A 15,700-nucleotide genomic window follows, 5' to 3' on the forward strand; every position below is an offset into this window, starting at 1 on the left:
ACTGCAACACGTATTATTTTTATTTCTTCATATTTTTGCATATTTAAAGCTCAACAGGCGCTGATAAGTGCCGTGAAAAAAAAAAAGCTGACCACCCCATTACCCTTTCTTCAAAAAAAAAAAAAAAGGAAAAGAAACTGAAAAAAAAAATATGCCACTGCTGATCAGAGCCATGCTTTGAGGCCACATAAACAACAACGAGCCAGTACACTTATTGGGTATATGGAAGCTTGAACAGGCACTTTATTGCAACATATGTAGGCCATTGTGCAATGGTCACTGCATCGTGTGCTTCAAGGCCTTCGGTGAATAAAGATCCTAGGATTGTTACGGACGACGTTAGTGGAAGGAAGTAACGTTTCAGCTGATGCAACGCTGCGTCAAACGGTTCTTGTGGCATGTCGAAGTCTAAGGGGCATCTGATGGGCGGGACAACCTGCACAGAAGCCAAAGAAAAACAACAAACGAACAAGTAAACAATCAGGCACTGTTTTAATTCATTGCGGGCACTTGAAGCGGTCTTTAATTGGCGATTGTACGCAGCGTGCCTAAAGAAACACGAGTGCACAAGAGATCTGCGCAGGCATGGCAACTCTATGTAGCCCATGAAACCATATTCGCAGTTAGTTCCATTGAAAGGGACAAGAACGAGCATCTTACGTTGTCACGGGCTCTCAATAAAAAAGTGAGAACCTTTCTTTCTTGATGGAGAACGCACGCATTCTTATGCAGACATGCTCGCACGTTATATACTAAAGACGAAAATTGAACGTCACAAAAGGAGCAGCTCTGGTCGGAACGCAACATATACGAATCGGGGCGTGTCGCGAGATCAGCTAAATGCGTTTGAATGACACGACTATGGCGGTAGGTATACAACATGACTAATTGGGAAGAATTCAATGCCCTCGACTGCCCTCTACTTAGCCCACACGGAGAAGGTGATAGGCCAATAGAAATCGTTTCGTGTTTTGAAGCTGTTACATCGGCGCTAATGAAATTACATGTGTTTAACAAGCTTCACTAAGCGTTTTTTTTCCTGGTAAAGATTACCACGAAAGAGGGGAACAAGCTAGGGTGAAATGTACGATACGAACACGACCAAGCGATTTATTTATAACTTTATGCAATTAATATGCCTGTCAGTTTTTCACCGAGGCTTGCTAACGAATATATATATATATATATATATATATATATATATATATATATATATATATATATATATATATATATATATATATATAATACCTGCACTAGCGCATTTTATCCCGAGTGTGTCTCCAGGATGGGATGTAGGGATCACATCCAAGCGTCCGAGTCGCAGTGACGAGTTCTGCGCTAAGTCGATCAGTACTCCCCGAGTTTTGTTCAAAGCAAAACAACTCGAACGAAAGAAAACAGGGAAGGTGTCTGACACAGATAAAAATATCCTGATCATAACGACACTCAATCTTGCGTCCAAAAGGGGGGGGGGGCTGTTTTCCCCCGGAAATATTGCTTTAAATGGACCGCAGTTTGTTAAGAAACAAGAACGACCTTGAAGTTATCTTGCGCTGTCCAATTACCGCTGCGTATCTTCATGTAGCTGCCTGGTCAGCATTCACTGTGACGACGGCTGTCACTTCCATCGGTAGCATTTGAAAGCCCACTTCGATTACAGTTCATGCGCTGGATTCAATTGTGCTAGACGTGACATGCGCTTAGTTCGCCGCTTTCGCTCCGTGCGTGTCTTACCCGCACGATCGTTCGCCCCTTCGGTTTCGGCACAGCGCGCGCGCATCGAACGTTCACCCGCAGAGAACACCTTCTCGCTGGCTTACTCAGTTGTCTGCACGGTTCTGTGCACGCAGCGGCATGTGGAGCGTTTAGTTCCGCCACTGAAAGCGCTTTTCTGTGTAGAAAAAGTGGACCAAGAGAGAGGTGACTAAAAAAAAAAAAACGCATAGTAACGCTTTTTAATGGGCGTAGTGTCGTGGCTGAACCCTTCGCGCACCAGCACCAGCACCAGCAGGCTCCCACAAAGAAAAGTTTGCAAAACTGGGGCTGGAAAGGGGGGGGGGGGGCTCGTTTTGAGCATGGGAAATCGATAAATGGGTAAGTGTACGTGGCTTTCGCCATTCTTGGATTGCTTTACCTGCGACGACGAGCACGTCCTCAGGCCGTTTGTAGCTTCTTACGTGCGCTGAATTTCCTTCCGCCTTTCGCCGGAGCTTGTAACAATTCGATTCAGGACGTAATCGCTCGAGCGACGAGCCGCCGTTAGTGCAGACCGCGGTAACTCGGCGATTTATTGAACGAAATCCACGCGACGCGCGGTTGGGCCTCAAACGTGCGCAGAACAGGAACTTCTTGCCGCTGATGACGTAGCGCATCAGCAAACCGCGTCAAAGCATTGCCACCCGCTTTCCGGCACGGTCCGCTTCTGCAAATGAGCTCAACGCAGCTTTCCCTGCCTGCAGCCGGCGTAAATAAGGAAAGGCGAGGAGCGCCACGCGACCGCCTGGCCAGGCTTGGACGGAAGAGCCAGACACTGGGGCGAGGGTTGTCCTCTCGCTTCCGCTCTCCGCCAGCGCGTGTGTATACCAGTGGTCGCACGTGCCGCGGGAGCGCGACCCCAGAACCGGTACGGGCCAGAGCTGCGCATGGCGAGGGCTGCGCGCGTGCGTGCGTCCTGTTGCGCTACCAGTGGTCGTGGTCGCGTGGGAGAACGCTGTCAGCGGACCAGACGTCCTTGAGGGGTCTGATCCGAAACGTCACGGGAGCCGCGATGGCGCGTTAGAGAGGAGGGCCTACCCTCGCCGATTCCGCGCTCTCAGGCACCGCGCCCCTCCTATAAAACCCGGGCGTGCGCGTGCCGCGCGCGAGAAACGCCGCGTTAGGATTCTCGGCCTACTGGCACGCTGTCCACAGGTACGGGCTCTCCTTTTCAGACGCGGCGCCCCTTCTTTCTGAGCGGGTTGTTGTTGACAAGTGCATGCATGACGTGACGGCTCGTACGATGCACGAACAAGAATGTAATTGTATATAGCGAAACAGGAGAAGAAGAAAAAAAAAACATCTGCCGAATTAACGGTACGCGTAATTAATTAAAAACGAAAACATACTTGAGAGCCTGCCTGCGCGCACTCGTCTCGACGACGCGCTGTTGTCCCACAACGTTTATTATGGCGGCTCCTGTTTTGAATATTTTTGCTGAATCTTTAACGTCCAGAATTACAAAAAAAAAAAAGTTGAATATTGCCCACATCATCGGAAATACAGAGGTGACTTTCGCACTAGGGAACAATCTTGTCGTGCGTGGGTTTCTACATAATGTGATATGTGGTTTCTGTACGGTACACGACTTTTGTAAAAACTCATCTGCCCAATCGGCGTTACTCGAACAGAAAAAGTATTATTCGCGCATAAACTTATAGAAATTTCATTATTTGTAGATTTTTCAAGTTTTTGAAGTGGTAAATCATAACGTTTAGCTAGAAAAAGGAGATGTCTGAGGTACGAAGTGCATGCTGATGGTGCTTTTCGGCATTCACGGTATTGTGCGTCAGAAATTCGTCCCGGATGGCCAGATTATAAACAGCAGTATTTGCTGCCAAATTTTAGGGTGTCTGGGGGAAGCCATTTGGAGAAAACAACCCGATCTTGGGCGCACGAGGAGCTGGACGCTGCACGAGGAAAATGCACCCTCTCACAGAACACAGCGCACACACGACTTTCCCGCCGGAAACAACATTGTGCCTACCCCACTCGTCAGATTTGGCTCCTGCTTATTTCGATGTCTTTCCAAAATTAAAATCCCAGCTCAAGGGTTGCCGTTTCGACACTGCAGAAACCAAGCAGGAATCGCAGAAGTTGTTTTACTCGTACAGGAAAGAACACTTTCAGCAAATATTTGAAAAGTGGCAGGAACACTGAACGCGCTGTATTGCCGCGCAAGGAGATTAGTTGGAAGATGACAGTGTGTGAATGCACACAAATAAATTACTTTTCTTTTTCAGAAAAAAAGCCAGTGCCGAAACTATCAGATACCACCTCGTATATACGGTTTCGTCTAATTGCTAAAAATAAATACGAAATGAAACGAAACATAAATTACCTGTATACGATATGCTGCTTAGAAAAAAGGAACACTCTTTGAGTCTGTTACATAGTGCCTTCGATCAAGTAATTATGAACGTGTTCATCTCGACTTGTTTCCTTGTAGCTCAAGCGAACTGTGCACGTTGTATGAGAGCGACTTTGGTGTATGTAAAGTATGTGCCATGCATTACAACTGCATCAGACGCTTATGGAGTTTCATTCTATATGATCTTGGTGGTGGTGTTTCCGATTGTCTTGTGGTGCTGCCAAGTCACTGTTCTCATTTGAGGGCTGCAGGCCATTTTCTCTTGAATTGAATTGTGGGGTTTTACGTGCCAAAACCACGGTTTGATTATGAGGCGCGCGCGATTAATTTTGACCACCAGGGGATCGTTAACGTACCCCAATGCACGGGACACTGGCGTTCTTGAATTGCGCCCCCATCGAAATGCGGCCGCCGCAGCCGGGATTTCACCCCGTTACTTCGCGCTTGGCAACGCAGCACCATACCCGCTAAGCCACCGCGGCGGGTTGGCCCTGTTCTCATTTGAGGGCTGTAGGCCCCCTAATGAGAACAGGCTGTAGGCCCTCCCTCAAATGCTGAACGACAGATATTTGCCGCCGCATCCTCTAGCGGTGATGTCTCACGCACCAAGGTGGAAATAACTAAATAATTATCTCCGTCTAAACTTAAAACGAAAGCTGCTGGCTCTTGGTCAGGGCGAAGTTCCAAAATCAATGAGATTGGACGTACTGATATATATATATATACTTGAAACACATGCGCCAACTGTGCTAGACCGAAGCATTTTTCCCAAGCCCTACCTAATGCTTACAAACAATAGCTCCTTCAAAGTACCAGCTGCGGTCGCCGGAATACACGCCGGTGTGCACGCGGTGATGCACACTGAGTGCGCGCGTCAGAGCCAGCGCTTTCGCATAATGTATGCGTAACCGTGGATGTCAGCGGTGAGAAGGAGCATGACGAGCTAGCCGCTTGTGCTGCTGGCACTTGCTGTATTCGTCTTCCTTTTGCGTCCGCATAGGGGTTGCGCTCAATTTTCATAAAGCTATGCAGAAGCGACTACTCCAACCATTTTATTTAACCTTTCACGTAACGTTATACGAGCGTTGTCTCATTGCTGAAATAGAGATCCATCTGCAAGCAGTTCTCAAGTCGCTTACAAGGCCGTGTCATATTGTTGCAGCCCTCGTTTCGTGTTATGTAGAGCGTGTGTTTGGCATGTGAGCAAGCGCGGTGTTCCATTTAATTTTGTGCTGCAATGCACGAAACGGCGTTTTGTTAAAAAAAAAAATGAACTGGAACACGGATGCATTTTGTCGGACAATTTAAAAATTAATATCTCGAAACTGAAGCAGTCGTGAGAATTCGTTCTAAGTCGACACGCCTTGTAAACTAACCGGCTATAATTCGTGAATTTCGATATGTGCCGTAAATTAATTAATCAAAGATTTATTTGCGTAATTAGGTTAATGATTTAATTAGGCATTTTGATTTTCCGTAAAAGTAATGGTAGCCTCATCGAGTAATTTAGTTCATGGGTTGGAATTGTGCTATATGCCGCAGGAAATTTTGAAAAGGTTGGTGCAGTTAAAAAACAAAGAACACCCAATATATTAAATGGAATTTTACAAGATAACTTATTGAGTATAGCGATAAATGTTGTGGTTGCGACAGACGCCTCACAGTACTCTCCTATTCTTGACTGGTCATCTTTTGATTAGAATTTCAGACTTCATAGCCGTATTCCTGGCTGAATTCCTAGAGTTCGTATTAGCTCTACGCAAACCGTATTTAACAATATCGAAAGTTATCACAGAAGCGAATTCTTTATCACTATTTTCATCGCTCACAGCAAATAGCTGTTCTCAGCCATTGCGTACATTTAATTTTTAGGGCATTATCATTTAACCTAATTAGATTGGTATTGGTGCCTGGCCATAAGGGCTCATTTATGAAAAAAAAAAATGGCGAATACCCTGACCAGAGCGGTCCATGGTGGTCCTGTTCTCTCGATACTTCCTGCGTCAATTTACGTAACTGATGCCAGATTCGGGACGCGTACAATAATTCGAGACTTTTTGAACCTAGCTGTATCTAATTTCGTCGAGTAATTTCGTTACGCCTCCTATTCCCTTGGCATGGAAATTGCTTTCACACCCTAAAAACAGAAGTAATTTTTGCTGCATTACGTTTTCGGGGGTACCTGTCACGAACGTTTATCTTCACAGGGCTGACCTGGCGCCTGCCTAATCTGTGGAGGAGACAATCGACTACTTTTTTTGTTTGTTATGTCGCCGTTTTTCATATTTGAGGAAAAACATTTTAGACAACTTGGAGTTAACGTTTTTTCCGTTCCGGACATACTTTCACTGGGAGCCTCCTCTCTTGGACACTGCCCTAGAGGGATGCTTGCTCAGCCTCGGAGGAATTTTTACTTGTTTCAAGGTGATTTATAGATAAATGTGTAGCATATTGTTATTTTTCCTTCCGTTGGTTCTTCCCCCAAATTTCTATTGTTTTGGTAACAACTAAACGTATCCTCTAATGCCGTCCGACTCTTTGCCGATGCCCCACAGTGGGCAGGCGCCATCATAAAGGAAAACAAAGCCAAGCAGCCGAGATGGCGACCAAATTGTGCGTAGAGAGTGGAAGAGGCGGAGACCCGAAATAATTGCCGAGCGGAATAAGAACGTCTTCGTTGCTCTGCTACGCGTGACGCCGAACGCCAGCGTTTGCTGGCTCGTAAACGAGAAGTTCAACATCGACGCTTCTTAGACGCTGCAGCATCGAAGCTGCAATGTTACAGCGTTCTAAGCATTGCATCCAGAAGCCCTAGGAGCGTGACGAGCACCTTGCGCACAAAAGTGAGGCGAATCTGCAGCGGGCGGCGACGTTGAGAGTGCAGCGCGTCTCATCTGTAGGTGCGAACAAGCCCTTCGACAAGTACTCTGTGCGGCTGGGGTTTGGTTCGGGGTGCAGCGTCTGCGACAGGCTATGGTTCAAATGGGATGGTGTCACGTCGGGCCGCGTATTCGCCAGTGAAAACGAGACTTTGAATGTTTGACGTTACGTCTCGTATGCAGTGGTGTAGCCAGAATTTCTTTTCGAAGGGAGTGGGGGGGGGGGGGGGGGAGGTTAACGTACCTGATTGGTGGTGGGCGGGTGAGAGGGGGCTGGGGGCTGGGCAGGCCCCATACTGCAACAAAAATTTCGGGGGAGGGGGGACTCCCTATATATAGCTACGGCACTGCTCGTGTGTCTAGACGTAAGTCTTGTCTCGACCAAGCCTCTCATGTTTTCTTCAATATTCTTTCGGCAACCACCTTAGGTGCCCAAAGTAGGCATTGGATTGTGGCCAAAATACTCTCCCTTGCGTTTTTTTTTTCATTGCGGTGCCCCCGCCCCACAAAAAAAAAAAAGATACATTGTTGCGGCGCAGCGAATTCTTGCATGGTGACAGTTTGGTACTTCTTTTGCGGAAAGTAATCGGCTACGGCACGCTTCATTTGCCGGATACTATTATTATATTATTGTGATAGCAATTATATGAACACTCCAGGCGCATTCCTGCTGTTGCCGTCTCCGTCATGTTTCGTATGAAGTCTAAGGGCGATAATGTCGTGACCGCGCGCCGCATGCTGTGTATGCGATTGAAAGCGTAGGAGGGGGGGCGGATGGAATGGGTGAGCCGAAAATGGTGGCTCAATCTTGTGTGCGCAAAGGAGAAAAGCGGGGAACAAGCGCGTCGCCTTCCGTCGCGCGCGATACATCGGGGAGGAGTGGATGGAATGGGGGCGGGATATAGGATTCCGTGAATCTGTGATTGCGCAACATGTTTATTTGCCTTCTTTGACGCATAATATGCAGTGACTTTTTCTTAGATACGTAGATTTATTGGAGACTTATACGTATACTTAAATATCTTGTTGCGAGGTATTGTGTATACGCGTGCAGTGAACTTTCTTTCCAGTGACACTTTTTTGCCCTTTGTCAAGCATTTGTATATTCCATTGTATCTTCGCATTTCTAATGAACGAGGGCGAGTTAAATAAAAGTGAGCCTACCTACCCCACGCAATAGTGGTTCGGTTCATTATCTGCGAGGCATGCGCGTAGCACACAGGCATCTTTCATTTATGAAAGTGACAAGCAGGTGTGAGGGTAAATGTTCTTTAATGCTCTCATACACTGGATTCGTGACGTAATGAACACTTCAGAAGTTGAGCAGCGGGGTGCCGTGAGGTTTTTGACACCTGAAGGTATTTTCCAAAAAGAAATTAGTCGCGGTATGGCTGCCGTGTACGTTGAACATTGCATTTCATTGGCCACTGTGAAGCGTTGAAGCAAACGGTTGAAAAAGGACGTGAAAGTTGCAAAGACGATCCAAGACCGGGCCATTGCCATCGTGCAATTACCCCCAACACAACTGCAAAGGTTGATGAGCTGATTAGACAAGAACGGATGATAAGCATTGATGAACTGGCAGAGCATGTGAACATAAGTCGCGGTTCCGTTCACACCATAATTCATGAACATCTCGGTTATCGGCTCTTGCGTGCGCAATGGGTGCCCAAGATTTTGAACCACCGCCAGAAGAAGGTTCTGCGCTGCCTTGACTCATCTGATCCGGTATCACAATCAGGGTGACGACTCCTTGTCTTCAATTGTGATCGGGGACGAACCATGGTGCCACTACTACGAGCCTGAAACACGACGGCAAAGCTTATAGTGGAAACATTCGAATTCACCACGCCCAAAGAAAGCAAAGGCCGTCATTTCCGCCGGAAAGGTGTTGTTGACTTTTTTTTTTATCGATCGTCAGAGGCCATTACTGATAGAATTTGCTAAAGCCGGAGAGGCTATCAATCGTTTTCGATATTGTGAAACGCCGGATCGGCTGCGTGTCGCAGTCAAGAAGAAACGACGTGAAAAATTGATTAATGGGGTCATCTTGTTCCACGACCTCGCTATGGTGTTGGGCTGCTGAGCACGAGGACGCGGAATTGAATCCCGCCCACGGCGGCCGCCTTTCGATGGGGGCGAAATGCGAAAACCCCCGTGCACTTATATTTAGGTGCACGTTAAAGAACCCCAGGTGGTCGAAATTTCCTGAGTCCTCCACTATGGCGTGCCTCATAATCAGAAAGCGGTTTTGGCACATAAAACATCATAATTTAATTTTTAATTGTTCCACGACAATGCCCGTCCCCACGTCGCTGATGTGGGTAATACAATACTGGCAAAGTTCAAGTGGGAAACGCTGCCACATCCGCCATACAACTGAGACCTGTCACCTTGCGACTTCCACATTTTGGGACAACTAAAGAAACCGCTCAAGGGAAATAGATTCGTGTCGGACGATGACGTGAAAGAGTCAGTTGCAGATTTGTTGAAGAAGTAGCCTAAAAGTTTTATGAGACGGGAATCACCCGACTCCTTAGTCAATGGGACAAATGTCTAAATGGTCATGGAGACTACTTTTAAGTAAAGTACACCGTCTGTCACATATTCGCATTGGCTCACTTTCATTTAACTCGCCCTCCTATATTTTGCAGAATAGCTTTATATACGTGATCTCTTTTGGGAAAATAATTTCGGTGCAATTACTCACGATACTCGACCGGTTACAGCTGCTCCTGCGTAATACATTGGAATAAATGACAGCGTCATTGAGATTTTTCACTGGCCGTTGCATATGTACAAAAATGTAAACAAGGTTCTTCAATGACAAAGCTTCATGAACATATTTGTCCTCAACTTTCCGCTGTTCATTTCATGGCCTTTAGATTTTTCATATCAGTGGCATTCACTGCTTTGCTGGTTTCGAACTGATATAGTTCTAAAGATCGTGTGATATTTTCTTTACTTATTAAATAGACAAAAACAAGGAAGCATTGATATCAGTTATCTTGAGCACAATTTCTGGCACCCCATACGAGCATATCTTTTCATAAAAAAATACATATATTACTTGTTGTGAGAGTGCGTAGCGTTCAAGAATTCGTTTGCAGCATCTTTCGCAATGGCAATGCAGTTATTCTTCATGTATTTAATCCCTCGACAGATTGTTTAAGAGGAAGCTTTAGCTCGGGCTCGACTCCGACGCGGCCTATTCAAATACATGTAAAACGCAGAAACGCTTTTCTGAGATAACCTCTGGATTGCTTTTAATGAAACTTGTTGAATTTAAGAGAGAGTTAAATACTAGTATCTGTTGGAAGCGGAATATTTATTTATGGCCTGAATTTTGTTTAAAATATTTTGAAAAATTTCAAAGTGCGAAAAAAATAGAAGCACGACGTTCACAAACTAATAGCTTTTCATCAAAAACAGATATCGTGGTTCTTCAAACGGCATCTGTTATAAGAGTCAGAGCGGACGAATTTGGTATGTAAATTTGTATCTTACGTGAATTGGTTACGTGGTACACAAGGGTTCTGCGAAAACCGTATTTCGATAATACTAAATTGTTTGAGATTCATTTGTAACATACCAATTTTGTCCGCTGTGGATTACTATTAGATGCGATTTACAGAATTGTGTTATTATTTTTCATTGTTGAGTTACAGAGTTCTAAACGTGTTAGTTTCGTTTTCTGAAAATTCGCTATTTTTGCCAATTTTTAATTAAAAATTTACAACATAAATGAAAAATTCGAAACCCGAAGTCAGTAGAATTGAAGTTTTCCTTTTAAATGCAACAAACCTCGTCAAATTTGGTGCAGTGGTTGCCGAGAAAAAGGAATGCACCTTCTCCATGTATTTAGATAGGAGCACCCAAGCTAAAGCTTCCTCTTAAGGAGGAGGCCAAGCTGCAACGTGACCCCCCCCCCGCCTCCGAACGAAATTTCTGGCTACGCCACTGGTGCTGTATTATGTATTCGGCCTGTGTTAGCAACGTATGTAACCATGGCACTAGATTTTGAAACACGAGTAATTGATATTCATTGGCATGGAATGTTAAAATGCCAGTGGACTGTGGTTCGTGTACGTATGAATGGACGACAGGTGGTCAATGTTAATGGAAAGCCCCACACTGCGGCGTTTTTAGAGCCCAGGTGTAGCCTCGATACGTTAAAAGCAATCGTAAGTCATTATGCATTCCGCATGACGGGGGTTCATTCGCCGGGGGTAAAAAAAACAACAAATAATACAGTACCCAGGTTTCCGTCGCTACTACGCGTCATTCGCGAAATTCAGTGGGCCGACAATTAATTTATCACACAGTGCAATGTGCAAAATGCAGCGTTGGACGAAGGGCTGCACACCTCCCATTTGTTAGACGCGCTGGAATATGTGACAACGCGCACACTTATTGCGCTCATAAAACGCAAAAAAAGAAAAAGAAAAGGAGGAACACGGTTGTTGCCTTGATTGCACCTCCATTTCACAGAACCGCCTATGGTCATTGCTGTCAACATCGAGCACGACAGCAGTGCGTCGAGCCCTTACTACACGCTTGATGAACACTTTCGCGCCGAGCACGGCTGAGCGGCCGACTCAGGGACATGAGGGCACCACTGATCGGTCTGCCGCTGGTTGGTTTCGATGGCCTCGTACCAAGATAACTGCGTAGCACTTGTATCCTATCGCTTCACACGCTCTCTGAAACTTTTTTTTTGAAACCTAATCTGTACATGGTTGTTATTTTGACGGCAAGCGTACGGACGCATGTATAGTCATAAATCGTTACAAGTACGTTGTCCTCGTCATGAGTCCGTTCGTTCCGTTTCCTTATATATAGCGATACTCGTTCGGCTTTCATTTAGAACAAACGTACCTGGACTTGCCCGAGGACGGATGTTGATGTAGCTTTTTTTTTTCAAGAGAGCGGTGTGAAATATAGGCGAAGGCGACCGGCCAATGCCAAAGAACAATTACGAACGAAAAGCTTTGCGAGTTTGGTCTTAGGGCTCGTATTACCTTTGACGTGCTCATAAGAAGAGCTCATAATCAGTCGTGATGTTGGACATAATCTTGGCGAAGGCTGCCTGTCAATGGCAAACAGGATTTACAATAGGAAAACATTGTGAATTCGGGCGCTGCTTAGTATATGCTGTCAATGTTGGAAGCATTTTTCTGGGAGCATTGATCGTAGCTAGGATCTGTCATTTAACGCTGAGTTCAACCAGACTGTGCTCATGTGTTTATCTGTTATGAAATAGTGTTATGATAAGAAATCCATTTTGCCTTTGCTCTCCATCTTACTTCATCTTTCGTCCTAAATGTGGTGGATTATTTTAATTATGCTTACCTCTTTTATGTTGTCGTTATGACGGGGCAATGGACACGCGAGTAATCTTTTCGTTCATTTTATGTGTCTAAAGAAAAGATCCACAGCAATCCTATTAAAAAAATATGGGGCGATACGTGTTAGTCTTACGTCACCTAGCGCCTTGTTAGAACTGAGGACCTTTGTATCAGATGCAACCGAGATTTTCGGTTAGAATGCCATAGCAGATAAGCAGCGTCGGACGACATCTGCGTGAGGCAGTACTTAACGCACTATAAAATGATAGCACACCGTTCCAGCGCGTCATTACGTTCCCTCCATCTCGACGGCAGAACCTCCAACTTAAACTCGTTATCACGGAGTTATACTTTCTCTCCCTTTCCGCTGATGTGAGCGAGCCGCGGATACGCACCGCGCAGATAACGCAAAGGTCGCGTAAAATGTATAGGTGAGGGGCGACTAGACTGCGTTTTTCGTCTCTAGACGGCGTCTCGGCAGATGACTGCGGTTCTTATCAGAGAGAGCGGGACGACGCCAGGCATGCCACATGGGCGCTTAGCTAAGTCCATTCCAGAAGCTAAACCACGTCTGAAAGGTCTGTAGCTCCTGCGTGGGGAAGAGTTGTCTTCAAACACAAGCGCCACCTCTCTGACTTCAAGCTATCAGGCAGCGACAATGTCTTCTAAGGGCCACAACGTTTCCCCGGAGATACCGCCACAGAGGTGAGGGCCCATGTACCGAGTGTGATGTTTCTCATTTTCTCCGCGTCGGGGAGGAAAAAAAAAAGACGCTTGGACTCAATTTGAGCAAATTAAAGCGAGACGGGAGCCCAGTCGGAACCAGAAATTCAACGCAAATAGTATGCAACCGGAATGACAAGCCTATAGTGCCTCTTTTACCTTCGCATTAAATAACTAAACCGTTATTTGATGTTTTCTTGTTCTAAGATATTTTCTACTTTACTATCAGTTGCATCCGCTTCTCCTTCTTACGCGTCCCTTATCGAATTAATTTGTCATCCTTCCGCGTGGACGTCGCTTCTTAAGTCGGTGTCAGCCGACTTGTCTGGCGTCGATGTCAGAAATGTGGTTCTAAGTCATTCCAAGCGCTCCTCAGGTTCCGAACACTGCAGAAATTAGCTGGCATAGTGCTTACGAAGCTCCAAACTGTCCTTCAACAGACGAGTTCAAAACTGTCCTTCAACAGACTGCTGTTTCCAATTCATGGTGCTACCAAAGGAGCGGCTCATGTATAGCTAAGTGCGCATATATTTTCAGCTATTGCGGTAATTAACACTACTGTATAGCATTTATTGACACCCGAGAATGAGAAGAAAAGGCCTTCTGCATCTGACATGTTAGAAAGGAGTGAACCAGGTGATTCCTAATTCGTGGTAAACTTACGCAACCGTCTGTCACACACTGCACTAATTAAATCGGCACCGTCAACAAATTTCACGAAGGACTGGAGCAGACCAGTTTTGCAGCATCTTGTATTCTTTCAACTACAACGCCCTAATTCTGCAACATGACACGGCGGTGTTTGTGCTTTGTGGTCCGAAGCAGGTAACAGCGCCCGATAAAGAACGATCAAGAGTTCTGAGTCATTTGCATGCCTGGATTGCGTGTGCACCCTTACACTTGCCTTCTTTTAATCCCCTGTACACACGCGTTGTCGTACACACGGTGACGCGTGCACCGAGAAGGATGTCGCGAGCCCATAGTCATCTGCAAATGTTTTCGCACTGCCACCGCACGCTGGTCATGTCGTCCAGATGACGGCTGTTAGTGGAAGAAATGAGACGCGGATCGTTTGCTCCGTCTCTCTTTTTCTTTTTTTTTTGTTCACCTGATTTTGGGTTATGGGTCCAAAACTAAGCTCTCATAGTGGTAGGGGAAAAGAAAGAAAAAAAAAAGCTCTTGCGCTAGAATTGTGCATAAGCGCACAATTGCAGTCAACCCTGAAGCTGATCATATTATTAGCGAACGTGGCTGGCCTATACGGCAAAGAGCGCTTATGAACGAAAAGCTTTGTGAATTCGGCCCTTCATGCACTGGAGAAGCGCAAAAAGCGTTTTAATCATAAATGTAATGACACTAGTAAGGGCTCGTGGCTGGCAAAGAAGGAAATGTCCAGAAAAAAGTTGAAAGTTGATGAGGTTTATTCGTCTTTAACACTCAATAAACTCACCTGTCAACCGCTGCAGCGTACCGAGAGCCAGCGAACGTCTTGCATGGATGTCGTATATTTACCCGTGAAGGTCTGTAGCTTGTGGTTTCAGTTAAACCATGCACGAGTCGTTGAAGTGCGATAATCGGGCACTCACAACAAAATAAATATTTTAATGCTTCAGCCTATATAAGAGGCCCCAATCAGCATGTGCTCTTTGATAATCAGACGGTAGAATTTAGTTAGTCACACGATCGCCAGGCAATAGTTAACCAGACTGTAATTTTTTTTTCTTGAATAAGTGCGGACAAGTGGTGGCCACTTACTTTTTCTGAGCTAGCGTCGCTACTTGCTCCGTGTGCCCTAAGGGTCATGTTTGCTGTGTTGTCGCTGTTGGCGTGTCGTTCTTCTCCTGAGGACCCCCCGCCGCAGGCAGCCCGGCCCGCGCGGCTAGATGTGACGCATTCCCTGCGCATAGAGCACAATCTGGAGGGAAGAACAACGGAAAGCAACGCCGAGAGCTATGACGAGCGTAAGCGTCAAGCAATGCCCAGTAAGAAATGAATGAATGGCGGTGCGCCAAAAGCGGAAAGCTGCGGAGCGAAGCACGGTGCAACGGCAGAGCGGGATGCCGCACCGTAGCATGCCAATCGCTGTCTCGACTTACGTACAAACTGGCGTATCGGCTCATGCCCAGCCCCTGCGATAAAAACAGTACGCGCATGTTTTGACAAGCTTCAGGCACTCTGCTGTCTCTAAGATGCGAGCAAATGGAAGTCCCTCGTTCTTCGCTCGCTTTTCGATCGACATTGACAACGCCATCATCAAACACATGTGCAGTGCCGCGGCCGCTCAGCAGACGCTACCTATATGGGATCGACATGAAAACTGTTTACAGCGCAAACACATGCAACCACAAAGTATAAGGGACAGGACACAAGCGCTGACTGTTAATAAAAGTTAGTTGACAGTCAGCGCTTGTGTCCTGTCCCTTATACTTTGTGGTTGCATGTGTTTGCGCTGTAAACAGTTTTCATGTCAAGTATGCACCAACTCGCCCAGAAAGAAGTTTTAATGAATATATGGGATCGATCAGCAGTGTTATTTTTCTAACTCTCCGGTTGACAATGACGTTCCAAAATATGAGCTTAACCAACAAACGAAAAGAACGTTAGAGTGCGAACGCATCCGC

General features: G+C 46.0%; 2 protein-coding genes across 5 annotated transcripts in view; one reads left to right on the forward strand and one right to left on the reverse strand.

Annotated features, from left to right (window-relative positions):
* Positions 1–219: 219 nt before the first annotated feature.
* The window catches only part of LOC142563814 (uncharacterized), a 41,556-nt gene continuing 26,075 nt past the window's right edge, over positions 220–15,700 (reverse strand). For 2 of the 3 annotated variants that reach the window (XM_075674455.1, XM_075674450.1), the window contains exons 4-6: positions 15,176–15,208; positions 14,835–14,976; positions 220–436 (exon numbers count right to left, since the gene is read on the reverse strand). In XM_075674455.1, the coding sequence (XP_075530570.1) occupies positions 14,959–14,976; positions 15,176–15,208 (51 nt within the window). In that variant the 3' untranslated portion in view covers positions 220–436; positions 14,835–14,958. The remainder of the gene's footprint in view (positions 437–14,834; positions 14,977–15,175; positions 15,209–15,700) is intronic. The other variant, XM_075674462.1, reaches the window with a different exon arrangement.
* LOC142563826 (cytochrome b5-like) overlaps positions 12,821–15,700 on the forward strand; it is a 61,096-nt gene continuing 58,216 nt past the window's right edge. The window contains exon 1 of one of the 2 annotated variants that reach the window (XM_075674472.1): positions 12,821–13,061. In XM_075674472.1, the coding sequence (XP_075530587.1) occupies positions 13,015–13,061 (47 nt within the window). In that variant the 5' untranslated portion in view covers positions 12,821–13,014. The remainder of the gene's footprint in view (positions 13,062–15,700) is intronic. The other variant, XM_075674481.1, reaches the window with a different exon arrangement.

The sequence above is a fragment of the Dermacentor variabilis genome, chromosome 1 (genome assembly GCF_050947875.1).
Source record: "Dermacentor variabilis isolate Ectoservices chromosome 1, ASM5094787v1, whole genome shotgun sequence".
Classification (NCBI taxonomy): Eukaryota; Metazoa; Arthropoda; class Arachnida; order Ixodida; family Ixodidae; genus Dermacentor; species Dermacentor variabilis.